The sequence below is a fragment of the Dipodomys spectabilis genome, unplaced genomic scaffold (assembly GCF_019054845.1).
Source record: "Dipodomys spectabilis isolate Male_0828 unplaced genomic scaffold, ASM1905484v1 ptg000783l, whole genome shotgun sequence".
NCBI lineage: Eukaryota > Metazoa > Chordata > Mammalia > Rodentia > Heteromyidae > Dipodomys > Dipodomys spectabilis.
The window spans coordinates 3,742,501-3,761,385 of NW_024871460.1; the positions used below are offsets into that span (position 1 = coordinate 3,742,501).

The 18,885-nt window shown below is 41.2% G+C and overlaps 1 protein-coding gene across 1 annotated transcript in view; it reads left to right on the forward strand.

Moving 5' to 3' along the window:
• Positions 1–17,773, forward strand: part of Derl1 (derlin 1) — a 32,062-nt gene extending 14,289 nt beyond the window's left edge. Inside the window, exons 3-8 of the mRNA XM_042672959.1 lie at positions 5,149–5,213; positions 6,372–6,398; positions 7,578–7,673; positions 9,859–9,911; positions 11,648–11,758; positions 16,006–17,773. Coding sequence (XP_042528893.1) covers positions 5,149–5,213; positions 6,372–6,398; positions 7,578–7,673; positions 9,859–9,911; positions 11,648–11,758; positions 16,006–16,141 — 488 coding nt within the window. The 3' untranslated portion in view covers positions 16,142–17,773. The remainder of the gene's footprint in view (positions 1–5,148; positions 5,214–6,371; positions 6,399–7,577; positions 7,674–9,858; positions 9,912–11,647; positions 11,759–16,005) is intronic.
• Positions 17,774–18,885: the final 1,112 nt, after the last annotated feature.

Here is an 18,885-nt window from a genome sequence, read left to right on the forward strand (position 1 = left end):
CCCTTGGTGTCTACAGGTGTCTGGTTCTGCGGCGCTCACTGCTGACGAAGGACTGTGACTACTCAGAGGGCAGACTTCAGAGGCTTCTAGTTGATACATTTTCTTTGCTAAAGACATGCTGCCTTTCAGAAGATCTCAGACTGTTGCTTTATTGCCTCAATTAAGTACATTAACTTTTACCTTACTTTGATACATTTTCTTTGCTAAAGACATGCTGCCTTTCAGAAGATCTCAGACTGTTGCTTTATTACCTCAGTTAAGTACATTAACTTTTACCTTATTTTTTAGACACCATTTATTTAAGGGCGGGGAAACACCCAGCAGACCATAGGACTATTGGAACAGATGTGATGCTGTGTGGGACTCCCAGAGCTCTGCATCAGCTGAGCTGTGCCCTGTGCGTGGGAATTGAGAACTTCCTGAAATTTCTTTTGACTTCTAAAAAAAATTTACTTTCTGACTCTGCTTGGTCAAAGCTGTGTATAGTCAATCTGTGAATAAGGTGGGCTTACTGTAAAGATTTAGTATTGTAGTGGTTTGTTAGGTCTGACTACCTATGCCATGGTAGTCATAATCTTTAAAAATGTTTTCTTAACGGTGTCATACTGAATTGCTTTCTTCTTTCTTCTTTCTTTTTTTTTTTTTTTTGTCGGACATGGGATTTGAACTCTGAGCCTGAGTGCTGTCCCTCAGCTCTTCAGCTCAAGGCTAGCGCTCTACCACTTGAGCTACAGCGCCACTTCCTTGTTGCTTATTTTCTACAATATTTTACATGCTGTTTTGAGTAGCTTCCCAAGAAGCTACATTGGTACACTGTAAAAATAGGCAAATTTCAGATGGTTTTTGTAAAGGTGGCTGACTTCAGGGCTTTAATAAAATGGTGGATTGTTAGTCTGTCATGTGTTTAGAAGTTGTGAATCAGTCTCATAGCAGCAGGGACATAGTACAGTGGGCACTTGGTTTCAAATACAGTTTTTTCTTAAGTTGACATTGGAAATAAATCATTTGAATGTGGTGACTCAAGCCCATAGTCCCCACCATTTGGGAGGTTGAGGCAGATAGATTATGAATTTGAGTCTAGCCTTGAGTTATATAGGGGAACCCTGTTTTCCCTCCTTCAAAAGAGAAATAAAACAAACAGTATTACTTTGTATTGGGACCCTGTATAGTCATAGACTTATAATTGAGAGGAGTATAGCCATTCCTTGATTTTTACAGAGGAAGAGCAAGATTTAAGGAAGGGAAGTAGCTAGACTGAGGACACACAGGCTCTGACCACCATGTCACTGGCGGCAGGGAATATAGAATATATGTTTTCCTCTCCCTATTTCTGATTGTATGTGATGGTGGTGATGGCTTTCTTAGCATTCTCCCTTCTGCTGGTATAACCTGACTCCCGCTTTCCCTTTCTGCCAGTAATTGAACCCAGGGTCTTGCTCATGCTAGTCAAGTATCTAAAACAGTGATATTTAGTTAAATAAACCTTTATTATAGGAAAATGCCAAACAGATACAAACTAGAGAAAAAGGTTAATGATCCTTTTTTAAAAGTTGAGCTCACGGAAGTGGCGCTGTAGCTCAAGTGGTAGAGCGCTCGCCTTGAGCTGAAGAGCTGAGGAACAGCGCCCAGGCCCAGAGTTCAAGCCCCACGACCGACAAAAACAAAAAAAAAAAACAAAAAAAAACTGGAAGTGGAGCTGTGGCTTTAAGTGGTAGAGCACTAGCTTTGAGCAAAAAGAACTCGGGGACAGTGCTCAGGCCCTGAGTTCAAGCCCTACAACTACTATCAACAACAAAAAAATCTTACTGTTGTTAAAAGTTGAGCTCAAATTCCCATAACATAAAATTAATTTTAAGTATTTTGAAGTGTATACTTCAGTGGATTTTCATATATTCACAGTGTTAAAACAACCATCACCACAGTTTGATTCCAGAGTGTTTTCATTATTCCCCCAAAGATCCAGAGCAATTGGTGTCATCCCTCTAATCCTCTTCCCTTCTATGCCCTACCAACCATTAGTCTACTTGGTGTGGATTTGCCTATTTGAAACATTTTGTATGGCTTTTATGATTGGCTTCTTTCATTTAGCTTAAGAATTTATTTTTAAGTTCTTCTACATAGCATGTATTAGTGCTTAATTCTTTTTTATTGCCAGAAGGGTTGCATATGTGACATGTTTAATACCATGTTTGGATTATTCATTGGTTGATTATAACTTGACTTGGATCCCTTTGTTGGTTATTATAAATAATGCCCCTTTGAACTTTAGGGTAGAGAGGAATTTGAAGAATTTCTCTAATTAACCCTCTTATTCTGCAGACAAGAAAACAGTGGCCGAGTATTGGTCACATGTCGCACAGATCGGAAAGCTATCTGGGATTAGACATCTAAGATGGAAGCCAGGTTTATTTACCCTTTGATTTTTCTCATCTCTTTGGAGGTTCAAGTTAACATTTTGACACAATGTTTTCACCTGCATGTTTCCTTGGCTGGCTAAATTGTTAAATGTATAGCATTTAAGTGTCAGCTTATTTCATAGGTTTCTGATTTGAAATGGAAGACTATAATTTGATACTGGCTAATTATAGTTGCAAGCATGCCAAGTAGTTTGGTACTATAGTTTATGTGATGACAGTGTCTTAAGTACTCAATCTAAAGAATCCTTTGAAATCACAAAGCTAAGTAAGAGCCCATCAGAGAAACACAGCTATTACTAAAATTCTGTTTTGTTGGACTCTCAGCTCTCACTCATCTCAGTGATCCTCCAGCATTAGCTCTTCTTTCCCTAGTTGAAGATGTTTTCGAGTAACGAGAGAAATAAAGATGAGTAGGAACACTTTTTCTTTTAGACACATCCTTTTGCCTTTCTGACAGTTTTAGAATTTTAAAAATTGATTAACCGTATTGTGTAATGGTGGGTGGTATGAAGGGATGAAAGACGAAGGAGAACTTTTGAGCTGGGGTGACCTCACAGACATCTCTGTGTCTTCACTGCTCACTCTTCCTTCCTTTCTTTCCTTCTTCCTTTCTTTCCTTCCTTTCTTTCCTTCTTCCTTTCCTTCCTTCTTCCTTCCTTTCTTTCCTACTTCCTTCCCTTCCTTCCTTCCTTCCTTCCTTCCTTCCTTCCTTCCTTCCTTCCTTCCTTCCTTCCTTCCTTTCTTTCTTTCTTTCTTTCTTTCCTTCTTTCTTCCATGGTGTGTATGCATGTGTGTATGTGTGCGTGTGCGTGCCAGTCCTGGGGTTTGAACTCAGGGCTTGGGCACTGTCCCTGAGCTTCTTCTTGCTCAAGGCTAGCACTCTACCACTTGAACCACAGCGCCACTTCTGTTTTTTTTCTGTTTCAATGTTTTTTTGTTTTTTTCCCCTCTGTACTGAGGAATTGAACCCCGGGCTTCATGCATGCTAGGCAAACACTCTACCACTAAGCTACCTTTCCAGCCTCTTTTTCTTAAAGTCACCCAGCTTGAAGGCATTAGAAATCATTCCCAGAAGAGAAAGCTGATAGTTTTTTTAAAAATGTATAATTTTGTTGCTATTATTAAGGTGTTATACAGAGGAGTTACCATTTCGTAAGTCAGGTAATTAGTACATACTTTTCTTTTTTGGGGGGGGGGGGTCTGGTCATGGGGCCTGAACTCTAGGCCTGGGCGCTGTCCCTCAGCTCCTTAGCTCAAGGCTAGTGCTCTACCACTTGAGCCACAGCGGCACTTTCGGCTTTTTTTCTTTTTGCTTTTGTGGTGCTGAGGAATCGAACCCAGGGCCTCATGCATGCAAGGCAAGTGCACTACCACTGAGCCACTTTCCCAGCCCCAGCACATACATTTTTTTGGGAGGACAGTGTCACCTCTTCTTTTGCTTTCCCCCAGTTGCCTCTTCTCGTCCCTCTCCACATGTTCCATAGTTTATATTCCACATAGTGTATACTGAATGGCATGATTAAGCTGGTGGTTTTTGATTATTCTTTTTTTTTTTTTTTTTGGTCGGTCGTGGGCCCTGACCTCTGGGCCTTGGCGCTGTCCCTCAGCTCTTCAGCTCAAGGGTAGCACTCTACCACTTGAGCCACAGCCCCACTTCTGACTTTTTCTGCTTATGTGGTGCTGAGGAATTGAACCCAGGGACTCACGCGTGCAAGGCAAGCATTCTACCACTGAGCCACCTTCCCAGCCCAAGTTTTTTATTATTCTTTCTACTAAGAAAACAGAGCCTGGCCAATGGTGCAATGATATGAAGACTAAACTAGTAGTTAGACTTTGCTTCTAATAGCCATGTAACTTTGGTCATCTGTAGAAAGGGCTTACCTCACAGATGCAGTGTGAGGAATGAGCCAGAGGCTATGCAAGGGCTTGTACCCCCTTCTCTCTCATCATTTTCCTTTGTTAGAATGGAGGCTCCTACCGAACCTGCTAAGTATCTCAGCTCAACAAGGGGCTGTGTGTATATCTAATAGTAACGGTAGTAGTAATAGTAATGATAATAAGCATGGTGATGCCAGAGGAGACATAATTGTAGGCAAAACAGACATGATTGCTGCCTGACAAAAGTGTGCAAGATTAATTCAGTCCCTGGGTGCTTGTGGCCCACGAGGTCTTAGCCTCCTAGGATTAGAAGGCCTGTAATCTCAGGAGGCTGACACCTAAGGATTGGGTTCAAAACCAGCCCAGGCAGACAGATTTTTGATCTCTGGTTCTATACCAGCCAAAAAAACCCTAGAAGTGATAGAGCAGTAGCCTTGAACAAAAAAGGTAAGAGAGAGTACAAAGATCTGAAAAAAGAAAAAGAAAAGTGCATTTATGGGTCATGATAGAGACTGTAGGAAAGACTAGTAGGTCAGGAATGAATTGAAGGGGACCTCACTGGTATTGGGATGGGCTCAGGAGCTCTGGAATTGACTCCTCCTATTGAGCCTCTTTTATTTAGCCCATGGCAGGCAGAGTGTGTAACTTATTGGAGTACATAAATTAATCTTATATTGACTCAGATGACTGGTTCAGGGCTTCATTGGCATGGTATTTGAAAAAATTCACTTTCTTGAGGGGAGTGGTTTTTAACTATTGTCATTTGTTTTTCTCTAAAGTTTTTAAAGGTATTTCTCTCCATACTTTGCTCCAAAGTTCTGGACCATGACATTTGGCTTATTTTTGTTCCTAGGAGCTTTTGATGGAAGGCCAGCAGACTATTTATTTATGCTTCTCTTTAACTGGATTTGCATCGTGGTATCCTTCAGTATTTCAGCCTGAAATGAACCAGTTTTGTTTTTTTTCCCCCAGGTTTGGGGAAATAGAGTATTCCCTAAGTTCAAATTACAGCATTTGCATTTATATATATATATATCTCCAGTTAGTAATTAAGAATATTTTTTTTAAAGCTATAGTAAACCCTCTAGGCTTTGAGTGCTAACACTCGCTGGTGCCCTGTGGGAGTTTTCCACATTTGGTTGGGTTTATTACTGTTTCCGCATGTTGTTCTTAGTTCTCTGTGTTCTCATCGGTGACAGCTTGGTGAGTGAAGCACAGAGATTTTGTGCCATGAGACAACTTTTGAAATTTCCAGCTCTTGTCACAAAATTAATTTATAAGCATACTTATTTTCTGATTCTGTTGCTGTCTGTCTTTTGGGGTTCTAAGCAGTAGTGATTCAATCCCTTTGTAAAATACCCTAGGAGCAGATTTTCTGTGCTTTGTATCAGCTGAAGTTGTTAGCACCCTTCCAACTACAGGGCTCTTTCCCCTGTGGGAAGACAACAGAAAGGACTTCATGGTTCAAGTCCTGGCAGAGTTGGTAAGCTTCACAATTGCTACTGGATTCAGCTTTTATTTCAATGTGGCCAGCAGCTAGAAAATGGAAGCCACTGGCCTTCATCCATGCTGTGTAGATCCCTGAGTTGAGCAGAATCATTATTTCAGAAGCACAGAACTTTCATTCTACTTGAAGAAGAAATGCTATACCAGTGGTGAGGCTGGGGAAGAGGATATAGGTCCCTAACCCAGTCATGCTGAGGCTGTTAATTTCCATACCTTGTAGTAGGCCCTAATAGAGTATTCATAATGAAGATCATTAGGATCTTTGTGTTCTAAGATGACTTAAGGACTCTGAATAACAAAAAAGTACTTTCCTTTATAATAGTGCAGTGAAATTAACTGAGGAGAGATAAGCAGATCAGCCTCAGAGGTACTTCTTATTGGATCTTTAAAAAATTTTTAGTTTGATTTAATGAAAAATAATTTTAAATAGTTGTACAAAGGGGTTTCAGTTCAGCAATCAGAATATGAGTTCAATGCATCTTGATCAGTGTCACCCCTTCCATTGTTCTTCCCCCTTTCCCAGTCCCATCCCATCCATATTATATTGGATCTTTAACTTTACAAACCAAGATTACTGGCTTAGCAATGGATATGCAGGTAAGTGTCCCTTTAAACTATTTATATATTTTAATGTGTTTCAGTCTTAAAATTCATAGCCTTTTGATGTTGAAATCACATTAACTGGTTAAGTGTGTGTTATTCTGAACTTCAAATGGTAGCTGTTATTATTATTTTTTTTGGGGGGGGGATCCAGTCATGGGGCCTGAACTCTGGGCCTGGGCGCTGTCCTTCAGCTCTTCAGCTCAAGGCTAGCACTCTACCACTTGAGCCACAGCGCCACTTCCGGCATCTTTTTCCTGCTTATGTGGTGCTGAGGAATTCAACCCAGGGCCTCATGCCTGCAAGGCAAGCAACTCTACCACTGAGCCACCTTCCCAGCCCAGCTGTTATTATTTTGAAGATCTTTTTTTTCTTCTTGTCGATCGTGGGGCTTGAACTCAGGGCCTGAGTGCTGTCCCTCAGGTCTTTAGCTTAAGACTAGCGCTCTGCCACTTTAGCCACACACCACTTTCAGTTTTCTGGTGGGTAATTGGAGATAAGTCTCATGGACTTTCCTGCCCAGGCTGGCTTTGAACCGTGATCTTCAGATCTCAACCTCCTAAGTAGCTAGGATTACAGGCATGAGCCCCCAGCACCCAGCTTGAAGATCTTAAAAATCAGTTAAATGTTTGAAGGTCTTACATGAGTTACCTAAAGCATTGCTTTTCCTGCTCACTTGTGCTTCAGTATTTTGTTTGGACACTGAGAATAGCAGGATTTGAGATTGGGAGTGTGACATGCATGAGGCCCTGGGCCTAATCTCCAGCACTATAAGAGAGAAAGAAGGATGAGGGAGAGGGAAGGGAGAGAAAGAGAAAAGAAAGGAGAGAGAAAGAATACAAATAATGGCAATGGTTATGCAAAATATCGTAGGCATGTGTGAAGGTATGTATTCCCTAAAAATTATGTGGTAAGTAAAGCCTGTATTTTGCAGATAACAGCTTGACTTATACTCCTGAATCATTCTAAAAATGTATTTTATTATAGGATTTGTAGGATTCATATGTGACAAATTAAATAATAGGATCAGTCTATAGTTCTGCTCAGTTGTATTTCCTTTGGCTTTTTGAATACCCACGCAAGAATGTTTTTACAGAGAAATCAATCAAAATACCTACCATACCTCCTTTCTCCATGCTCTTGGAGCTTGATTTGACATGTTGACTTCTTTTGCAGTTGCTGATGATTCCTCTGATCATGTCAGTACTGTATGTCTGGGCCCAGCTGAACAGAGACATGATTGTATCATTTTGGTTTGGAACACGATTTAAGGTACTTTACATTGGTGGGGAAGACTTGTCATTTGTTTTTGCAGAAATCTCTCTCTCCAGTCCAGAGATGTACTTTCTGACTCGTCCAGAAGAGGTCACTACAGAGCAGTGTACCATAGGCAAGCTCTTTTTTCCCTCTATAGTCCTACTCTGAGCCAAAGGTTGGCTGACCACTGTTGCTTCCCAGCCCCCTCCATACCTCAGGCTCCTGGAGAATGTTCCTGAGTGATCTTATGTGTGGGGGTTATAAAAATAGATGGAAAGATGCTTATGTGAAATCCTGAGACTTTTAAAATCACTTTTTTCCCCCCCTGATCCCGAGGCTTGAACTCTGGGCCTGAGTGCTGTCCCTGAGCTTCATTTGCTCAAGGTTAGTGTATACTTACTACTTATGGCTTAGTGCCATGTCCAGCCTTTTCCAAGTAGTTTATTGGCGATAAGAGTCTCATGGAGGGCTGGAAATGTGGTTCAGTGGTAAGAGTGCTTGCCTTGCATGGATGAGGTCCTGGGTTTGATTCCTCAGCACCACATAAGCAGGAAAAGCTGGAAGTGGCACTGTGGTTCAAGTGGTAGAGTGCTAGCCTTGAGCTGAGGAGCTGAGGGACAGCGCCCAGGCCCAGAGGTCAGGCCCCCCGACTGACCAAAAAAAAAAAAAGGGGTCTCATAGACTTTCCTGCCTGGGCTAGCTTTGAACTACGGTCCTCAGATATCAACCTCCTGAGTAGCAAGTATTAAGTGCCTGGCTTAAAATCACTTCTTATCACTTCCTTACTCTGTATTATATTTTTAATACTTCAGCCAAAATAGATTTTTTTTTTTGCCTTAAACATTACCTGATCTCATAATACTCTCTTCTTCATATAAATGTACCCGTTTTCTATTATGTGACAGAACATATTTCTTCTTTTTTTTTTGGTGCCAGTATTGGAGCTTGAACTTAGGGCCTGGTGGCATCCCTTAGGTTTTTCTGCTCAAGGCTGGTACTATACCACTTGAGCCATGCCTCCACTTTGGCTTTTTGGTAGTTAATTAGAGATGAGAGTCTGATGGGTTTTCCTTTCTCAGGTTGGCTGTGAACTAGTCCTCAGATCTCAGTCTTCTGAGTAGCAAGGATTATAGGCATGAGCCTCTAGTGTCCATCTTGAACATATTTTTGAGTTTCCTTCCTGAATTAGTCTTAGCTTTGGGCTCTTGTAGGGTTTTGTGTTCCTTTTATAGTGTCTTTAACATCGTTTAACCTTAAAGCTATGTATGTATAACCACCTATTAGTTTATGAAGTTCTTTAAAATACTCTTTAACTTTTGGTATGGGGCTCAGATACTGTATTCATAATTTGGGAGCGTATTCGTTCAAGATCTCAATGGTAACAGTTTACTGGCTGGAGTCTTTAAAGTGATTCTATTGTGGGTTATATTTTTACAAGCATCCATGGGATACTTGTCTATTTTTTAAAATTTTAATTAGATTTTTATTTAAGTAGTTGTACAAAGCAGTTGCCATTCAACAAAGCAGTTAATGAATACAAGGAATCTTGATTGATAATCATCTCTTTTAGCATTCCCCTCATCCCTCTCAACCCTACCCCTCCCCTTAATTTTCTTAATCTTGTAGGATGTGCATTGAATTTTATGACTGCATTCTCCTCCCTCCTCTCCCATTTGTCAGGTCATATATTTACATTTGAACTCTGTACCATATTCTATCATTACATCTACAAGTATACAGATAAGTGTACTTTTAGGTAGGAAGTTTTGTTGTTGTTGTTGGTTGTGAGGCTCAAACTCAGAGCCTGGGTGCTACCCCTGACCTTTTTTGCTGAAGACTAGTACTCTACTACTTTGAGCCACAGCTCCACTTCCAGTTTTCTGGTGGTTAATTGGAGATAAGAGTCTCACTGACTTTCCTGCCTGGACTGACTTTCCTGTCTGGACTGGATTTGAGCTGCAGTCCTCAGATCTCAGCCTCCTGAGTACTTAGGATTATAGACATGAGCCACCAGTGCCCCAGGCTTAGATAGAAACTTTTAAGTACAGTAGAAATGATGCTAGATTGATCTGCAAAATTTTGCAGTGATCTTCCAAGAACTTTTTGTAAAGCTCTTGTCAGTATGTCTCTCCCCATTTTAGTCCTCCTGCTGTATCTTCTTCAGGTATAGCTGTTTACATTTGTGTATATTTCTTCCTAGGCCTGTTATTTGCCTTGGGTTATTCTTGGATTCAACTATATCATTGGAGGCTCGTAAGTGATAATCAGTTTATTTAATTGGAGACCAATCCTTAGATAACTTGGATTATTACCTTCTTTCTCTAATCTTTTATAAACTTAATAAAGCTGTTCACTGTTGAGGTCTTAGAACCTTATACTTACAGAATAATTACATTTTGATGTAATTGTTTAAGTTGGAGGGCCTCAGGCACACATAACATTGGATGGTTATAATTGTTAACTCATCATTAGACATAGTACACTTCTGTATTGTGAGTGTTTGAATAAACATGTACTTCTGGATTCACTATATCCATATACATACCTGGGCAAACGGAGACTTAATTTGTGTCTGAGACTTAATCTGTGTTAACTTTAAAAAGCTATCTATGAAATTAGTACATTTAGTGTTTTAAAGGCATTTCCAGAATGCCTTGGAAATTGCTCACTGTTACACAAATGTAAGCTCTCAGAAGTAGTTTTGTAAATTTTTATGTGGTTTATTTAATTAATTAATTTATTTTTTGGGACAGTCGTGGGGCTTGGGCACTGTCCCTGAGCCTGTTTGTGCTGACATTCTACCAGTTGAGCCACAGTGCCACTTCTGGTCTTTTCTGAGTAGTTAATTGGAAGTAAGAGTCTGAGGAACTTTCCTGCCTGGGCTGGCTTCAAACCAGATCTCAGTCCTCAGATCTCAGCCCCCTGAGCAGGATTACAGGCATGAACCACTGACACCTGGCAGTTTTGTAAATTTTGTAAGTAGGTGGATGGTACAAAAGTTTTGGTCAAGCAGGGTTTAAGTTCTAGTCTCTTGCTTAGAATTAGACTGGAGATTTAGGAAATCTTTTTATGTATCCAGTCAGAATGTTAAATGAGGCCATCAAGATGCAGCTCTCATTTATTACACTACAAAATAGTTTTAAGAATCTAGTAGATCCTAATGTTTCACAATCTTCGTATTTCTGATGTTTGCTGTGTGTTATCCTGACTTCTTCCTCAAGTCAATAGGGAGAAGTGAATGAGTTGATCAGACTTTTTTTTTTTTTTTTTTTTTAAGAACATAGCATGTTCAGGGCTTGGTAAAGCTGCTTGCTCTCCCACCTAGTAGGGCAGACTCAAAGAGTTTGCAGATGATGAACTGCCCTGGCAGGAATCATGTTTCAGGTGAAGACAAAGAAGGGTATGTAATAGTAGCAATGTCTCCATGAAATTCTGTAACCTTTAGCGCTGGGAAACCTGAAGCAGGTCATCATTTATTTTAGGATGCAGGGTGCGGGTCAGCTTTCATAAGTAATCTCTGGTGTCTCACACTGAAGGATACTTCAGAGGCCAGAGAAGTATGTAATGGCTCCAGAAACAGGAGAATAGCCATTTATTGTCTGTCTTGCCATCACTGCCATGCTCTTCTCTTGTACCCTGCATGTCTTTGCCTCTGTTTTATAAATATAGCACTGAAAGAACTCAGAAGTTGACTTTGCAGTTTCTCCAACTCCTGCAGTGTGTAGTAGCCAAAGCAGTGTTCTGAGGACAGGCAGAGGTTTGAAGGAGATATCAGAGGGACTACTGGCTCATCAGCCCTGATTTTCCCTCTCTCTTGGAGTGCATTTGTCACTCATACTGTAAGAGGGCCTACTGTAAGCTGTCACATAGCCTTCACAGATGTAATGGGTTGCAATGAAGGACCTCTTTCTCATGTTAATAGTTAAAACTGGGTACATCTCACTTTATTACTTGAGTGGACTTAATCTAATTTGGTTCTCTGTTTGCAGGGTAATCAATGAGCTAATTGGAAATCTTGTTGGACATCTATATTTCTTCCTAATGTTCAGATACCCAATGGACTTGGGTGGAAGGAATTTTCTGTCTACACCTCAGTTTTTGTAAGTGTTCCCTCCCTCTCTGAATAGTTCTCATGTTGTCTATAGTCTCAAGGAGTTGATTTACTACTCTGTTTAAGGGAGAAATGTGGGTGAATCAAAGACTTAGTGTGGCCACACAGTTACGAAGACCGACCAGCAGTGAAGCCACATGGGTTAAACGTGGGTTAAACCCATGAGGTATTTGCTGCAACTCCAGGGTGCTTAGCAGGAGGATGGGGATGTATAGAGAAAGGGGTGGTGGTATGCTTTTTCTTGGAAAATCAGGTTTACCCATGATGACAGCTTAGGAAGAGTAAATTAGCTCATTGGTTAGCAGTTTCAAAATTTCACTGTTTTGATTTTTTGAGATGGTGTCTGGATATGTATTACATAGTCTGGTTTAGTCTTGAACTTGAAATCCTCCTGAGTGCTGGGGTTACATACATGTAACCATCATGTCTGGGTTTGAATATTTTGCAGACTGTTGACCCTTTGGGAGTATGCTTTTTGAGACACTGGGAAAGTTATTTAAAAAGCCTCTTAGTGTGTAGGTTGAGGGGCTCCCCTGTCTCACAGACTGTTGGGAGCATGGTGGTAGGCACTCCGTAAATTAGAGCCATGTGCCATATTCCTAATGTGAGAGGGTGGGGGGCTGATGAGCCGAGAAGTAGAGCTCACACACTTGAGTATGTAAGTAGCATGGCCATTCTGTCAGCCAAGCAAAAGGCTGTTCAGGAAGGGACCAGTTAAATCACCATCTGGATGTCACAGCCTGCCTGACAATCACGCCTAATAATCTCATGTTGGGGCTATGCAATAATCGCTTGCATTTAAAGTCTTAAAAGCAAAAATCAGTTCCCTCAAAGTCACTCCTTTTGCATCCTGCTCATTTTAATGTTTTATAATTCTGTTATTTTCCTAAGGGGTCAGTGAAAGCAGTAAAACTTAAGTGGGTCCCCTCCCCTCCCTCTGTACATATTTGTAGAAGACTTTAATTGTGGAGTATAAAATACAGAAAAAATACATTGTTAGAGTGTGTGTGTGTGTGTGTGTGTGTTTTAAGAGAAAAAAAAACAACTTGTTTCTCTTCTGAGCCTGGAGTTGCCTTCAGGCTGAAAAGAAAAAAACAAAAACAAAGACAAATGACCAATCTGCTTTCTAATTATCAAAGGATACAATAACAGCAGGCTTGAATTTCTGATCTAGGGTTATCAAGTAGAATGGCACATGCACCAACTTACAAAAGCTTGTGCTTTAGAGGCCACCCAACAGTTATTTTACTTTAAGTGGCTATTTTCTGACTTAACAGCTCATAGCTGTGGAGAGTGGTGTCCAGGATTCTCATGGCAGAATCAGTAGCCCCCCCCCCCCCCCCCCCCCCCAGCCTGCCTCCCACTTGAGCTTTCTCTGTTGTTGGAAGCCCTTCTGTTAAAATTTGCATAAAGATCAGATGACAAAATGTAGCTCCTTGCAAAAGCAGTAACTGCTTTGAAATTACCATACATTTTTGTTGATTATGTATAATTGGGTATCTTTTTATACTAATTACTTGCATTTAATTTCACTATTCGCTTAAGCAAGGGAGCTGGCTTCTGTATTGTCTTAGAATAGGTAGCAAAGCAAGATAACCACAGTATTGCCTTTTTCACTTGTTCTGTTTTATTATGGGCTTTGGAGAAATATTATTGTACAAGTAGTCAGAGATTGTCCATGCAGTGTTTGGATTTAGTGATAAAGCTGTATTTAAAACATTTTTTTGGAGGCAGTAGCCTAGGTTGATAAAGAACTTGATACACTCCTACCTCAATGTCCTGAGTGCTACTCTTCTACTCAGTGTCCCGAGTGCTGGAATTACAGATGTACACTACCATGCTTGGCTTTACACTCGTTTAAATGTGAAGAGTTGAATTGTAGAGTTCTAAGATGATTGGTATTCTGCATTCCATTTATAAAAGTAGTTCTTCCATATAGTTAATTTTCTGGTATATGCCTGTAATCCCAACTACTTAGGAGGTAGAGATAGGAGACTGTGGTTCTTAGGCCTGTCCATACAGAAGTTAGAAAGATCCTGTGTCAGAAACAATCAGGGCATAGTAGCATACATCCATGGTCCCAGCTACTCTGGAAAATAATAAAAATTGAGGTCAGTTGAGGTGAAAAGTATAAAAACCTCACCTGAAAAAAAAAAAGGCAAAAGGACTCAAGTGGTAGAGTGCTTGAGACCCTTTCAGCTCCAGTAACAAAAAGAACAGGAAAGTAGGGAAGGGAAAGAGCATGAAGGTTTCAGGTTGATAGAAGCAGATGAGGACTCAGGTCACCTGTTCACTGCTGTCTTACTCCATTCTACTGCTCAGGAGACATTGAATATAATAAGGAGTGAGTGTGCCAGCCCAAATCTCTTCACTTTGTCTTGCCTCAGTTTCCTTGTAAAACAAGGATAATATAGCTGGGTGCCATGGCATATGCCTGTAATTCCAGCTACTTCAGAGGCTGAGGCAGGAGGTTCTCAAGTGCAAGGTCAGCCTGGGCAACTTTAGCAAGGAAAACCTTGTCTCATGATAACATTTCCAAAACAAAACAAAACAAACCCTACTTGCCTAGTGCCTGTGGTGCTGTCATAAAGAAAGCAGGGCTGTGATGGAAGTGTCCTGTTCTTAGGAGTGCTGTGGAGTTCAGATGAGTTTGCGAACAGCAGTGCCTGGTATCAGGTAACTGCATGCTGAATGATAAGGTTATACAGTAGGTGCTCATCAGGCTAAGGTGTGGAAAGTCACCTGACATGATTAACTCTTGAGTGCTTCAGAGTATTTTTAAATGTTTTTATTGTTATTATAAAAATGATGTACAGAGTGATTGTAGTTGCATAAGTCAGCTAATGAGTATTTTTTTTTGACAAGGTTACCCCTTCCCCTCACTCCAGAGTATTTTTTAATTAATTAATTAAGTTCCAGAACTGAGACTTGAACTCTGGGCCTTGTGCTCTCATTCAGCTTTTTTGTTCACAGCTGGCATACTGCCACTTGAGCCACACCTCTACTTCCCAAGACCGGTTTAAACAGGAGTGTCAGTTCTTACTCTCCTCCTCCAAGCCAAGTATCATACCTTAAACACATTTTAATTTACTAATAATTAGGCAAGGAAGGGAAATAGTTGCAATGTACTATTGAGAGCATAGACTTAGGTTTAAATTTGTTTTGCTGTTCTGAGACTCCAATTTATTAATTTGTGCAATGAGGAATCAAATCATGTAACCCTTTTCAGCCTCAGCTTTCCCACTATATGTGAGATGGGAAGAAAGATGATGAATAAGCTTTAAAAACACCCAACACATACACAGACACACACCCCTTCTAACACAGACACACAGACACACACACACCTTCCTTCTACCCAGAAGAAAGATGACGAATAAGCTTTAAAAACACCCAACACACACAGACACACACCCCTTCTAACACACACACAGACACACAGACACACACATACCTTCCTTCTACCCAGAAGAAAGATGACGAATAAGCTTTAAAAACACCCAACACACACACACAGACACACAGACACACACATACACACACCCGTCTACCCAGAAGAAAGATGACGAATAAGCTTTAAAAACACCCAACACACACACACACACACACACACACACACACACACACACACACACACACACACACACACACACACACACACACACACACACACACACACACACACACACACACCCTTCTACCCAGAAAAAGCTTTAAAAACACCCAACACACACACACACACATCTTCCTTCTACCTTCCAGACAGAAAGCCTTTTCTCTATGTTTCCTTGATGAACTCAACTGAGAGGGAGCTTGAGTTCAAGGCTTGCAGTCTGTGGCTCTATCCTCTGAAAGTGAATTTATTTTGTGTTCTTTGATTCCATTTGATCCATGTTTAGATACACTAAGATGCTTTTGGTCGTTCATTCTGGCTGTTGGCTGTGGGTGTAATCTTTTTGTTTCCATACTGTTCTGCATGAATTGCTTTCATAATCAGTAAAAAAATGTTTAGAGTGTGAATTTAACTGAAAACTTGATAAAGCTAAGGCGCAGGAAAAGCAAGTGCCATCTGTGGTGGGGGTACTGCATTAAGTATTTTGAAAAAGCAGAGCTAAGTAAGACATTGTCCCTGGCCTCTTTCAACATGACAGGTGCCTTGGGAACATCCAGGAGAGGAAATGGTGTGGAAGTGACCTTGTGCTCTTCTCTGCCTTTGTTTCCCCTTCTGTGCTCCAGATACCGCTGGCTGCCCAGCAGGAGAGGAGGAGTGTCAGGATTCGGTGTACCCCCTGCTAGCATGAGACGTGCTGCCGATCAGGATGGAGGCAGGAGACATAACTGGGGCCAGGGCTTTCGGCTTGGAGACCAGTGAGGAGCAGCCTCTGGCCTGCCTGCCAGGTGCGCCACGCCGTCGGCCATGGTTCCTCCCAGTGCTGGGTTGCCTAGCGACTGAGTCCTCCTGCCACTCTTGGACCTGACCCACACTGAATGTAGTCTTTCAGTATGAGACAAAAATCCTTTTAAGTCCTGAAGGAAAATACAAGTGTTCCTCAAGTTTCATGATTCTCATTCAAGTCCTTACTGCTATGAAGAACAAATATCAATCATCCAAATTTCAAAACTGACTCTTTTTTTGGTGTTTTCTCCTCTTCCCTTTCCATCTGAATAATGGGTTTTTAGCAATTCCTCATCTGCTGTCACCCAGCTGGGCATCTGGGCTTGGGTTACCAAAGCCTGTTGACGGAGTCTTCCCTCTTCCTGTACACATGCCTCCTTCCTTTTCCCAGCTTCCAGAGATACGCCTAGGGGGAGGTGCCCATCAAATAGTTCTGTCTTTGACAAACTCATATTTATTGACTTGCCAAAGCTTGGTCACAGAGAACATACACAGTTGCTTTCCTGTTTAGTGGCAGAACGGTAGCAGGGGAGAAGACTGAAGCACTTGTGTCTACCTGACTGCAGTTGCCACCATTTGCCACCTCGTCAGATGTTTTTATAAAAAGAAGCACCATTTTGTTAGTGAGTGCCTGGTCAGTTATTGATGAGTTCCAAGGGTTGTTGCTAGCCTTTTTTTTTTTTCCCCTCCCTGAATGATGGAAACTAGCAGAGTTGCTTTTGAAGCAGAGGTTAGGTTGAAACTGGTGGACATGACCTGTCAGTGCTTCCTGGACAGAGCACACTGGCTTGTGTACCCAGAGGAATTGTATTGTGTTTGGAGATAACTGAGATCACATTGGCCCCAGAGAGAGGCTTCTGGCATGGATTCGCTCTCACTCCCGTTCATGGATGTGTGTTCACTTTTGTAGGTGGAGGGAAGAACCTCAGACCTGATTGAAATTGATATTTCCCTGACGCCCACCCCTTACCCTTTTTTTTTTTTTTGTCAAGCATTAATTGTGAGGGAAGTACAGTTCTTTTATATGTGGCTGAGTTTTTAAAGCTAATCTCAGCACATCTGAATGAATCACACATAATTGGGGGTTGTAATGGCTTTAGAATCATTTGCGTCTAAAGGTCTCTTCTAATTTTGAGTCACGAATGTACATGCTTTGCAAATCGGACCAGCTTGAATACCTACAACTCCCTTTTCATAGATGGACTCATTCCATCAGAACTCAGCTCATCACCAAATAAAATTATCTGAAGGCTACAGTGTTTCATACAGTTACTTACTTTTTGCTTCATCTCAAAGCAGACTGCTGGGAGCAGTTGGGAGTGGCTATCATACTTGAGTAGGTCGTGAACATTTTGGTCATTTCTTTTTCAGGAATTGTGCTCTAACAGTATGACTGTCCTTTCCCCTTTATTAAACTGTGATGTGTGTTATTCTGGGAAATGGGAGTTTGGAAAGAGCTTCTCACCTTTAATAAAGTTTGTGTGAACCTCTTCATATTTAATTTGTATGGCAAAATAGGAGGTGAGGATTGTCTGAACCTAAATTGTCATGTTCCCCTATTGACCTGTGGCTTTAATAAAATGTACTTATAAAATTCTAGAAGCCATACTTCCTGTTACATTGCATGTATACTCAAACTGCATGGGAAAGTCCTGCGTGAAGAGGATTCTAATGGTAAGTGCTTTTATTAATCTGACTGCCTGAGAGCAGGGTTTTTTCCCCCTTCCACTCCCCTCATTGGTACAACTTGTACTTTAAAGTGTTTAACTTGGTAGGACGTTGGTGGCTTATACCAGTAATCCTTGCTACTCACTCCTCAGGAGGCTGAAATCTGAGGATCACAATTCAAAACCAGCCCAGGCAGGAATGTCCATAGGACTCTTATCTCTAGTTAACCATCAAAAAAGCCAGAAATGGAGCTGTGGCTCAATGGTAGAGCACTAGCCTTGAGCAAAAAAGGTCAGGGACAGCACCTCAGCCCTGAGTTCAAGCCCTATGACCAGCACCAAAAAAAAAAAGGAAAGAAAAAGTATAACTTGAAGGTAGTTAAGTGTCTATACCTCTGCTCTACTGGCCCTTTTCTGAACATTTATATAATCAATTTTTGCTGGTAAAGGAATATAGCAGACTTGTATAGCTGGGAAAAGGATGTAGGATTTCTGGGGTTTTCAGTTGAATGACTTAGGATGCTTTTGAATTTTGGGATAGGAGTTATCTGACGATGGGTAGTATGCTGCTCTATAGCTTTTCTAGACCTCCCCCCGGCACCCATAGTTCTGCGTTTTGAAACTTTATAGAATTAGTGTACTTATTTGTCATGTCGGAGCCAGACTATTCCTGAGCTGCTTTTGTCTTGAGCATGAACCTTCTGAGTCTGTATCCCAAGACAGGACAATGAAAAGAAACAGGGCTCTGTCTCCTTTTTCTTCCTGTTTATTGGGGAAAAATTGGGACAATAGGAGGAAAGATCTTGCACATGGCCACTGTCTTGGTCTAAGCTGCCTTTTCAACACTATCCAATAACAGGCAGTGTTGCAGTTGCCAATATCTTTGTTCATTGCAGGCTGCTGGTTGAAGTCCTTCCTCTTTTACATTTTTAATAGTAGCAACCCTGAGTCACAGACTTTAGCCCTTGGGAAATACTACTCTTCCTGGAGTTTCACTGTTACTGCTTCAGAGGCTGGGCTGAGCGAATGTGTTTGCAAGGCAGTTTTCTCAAT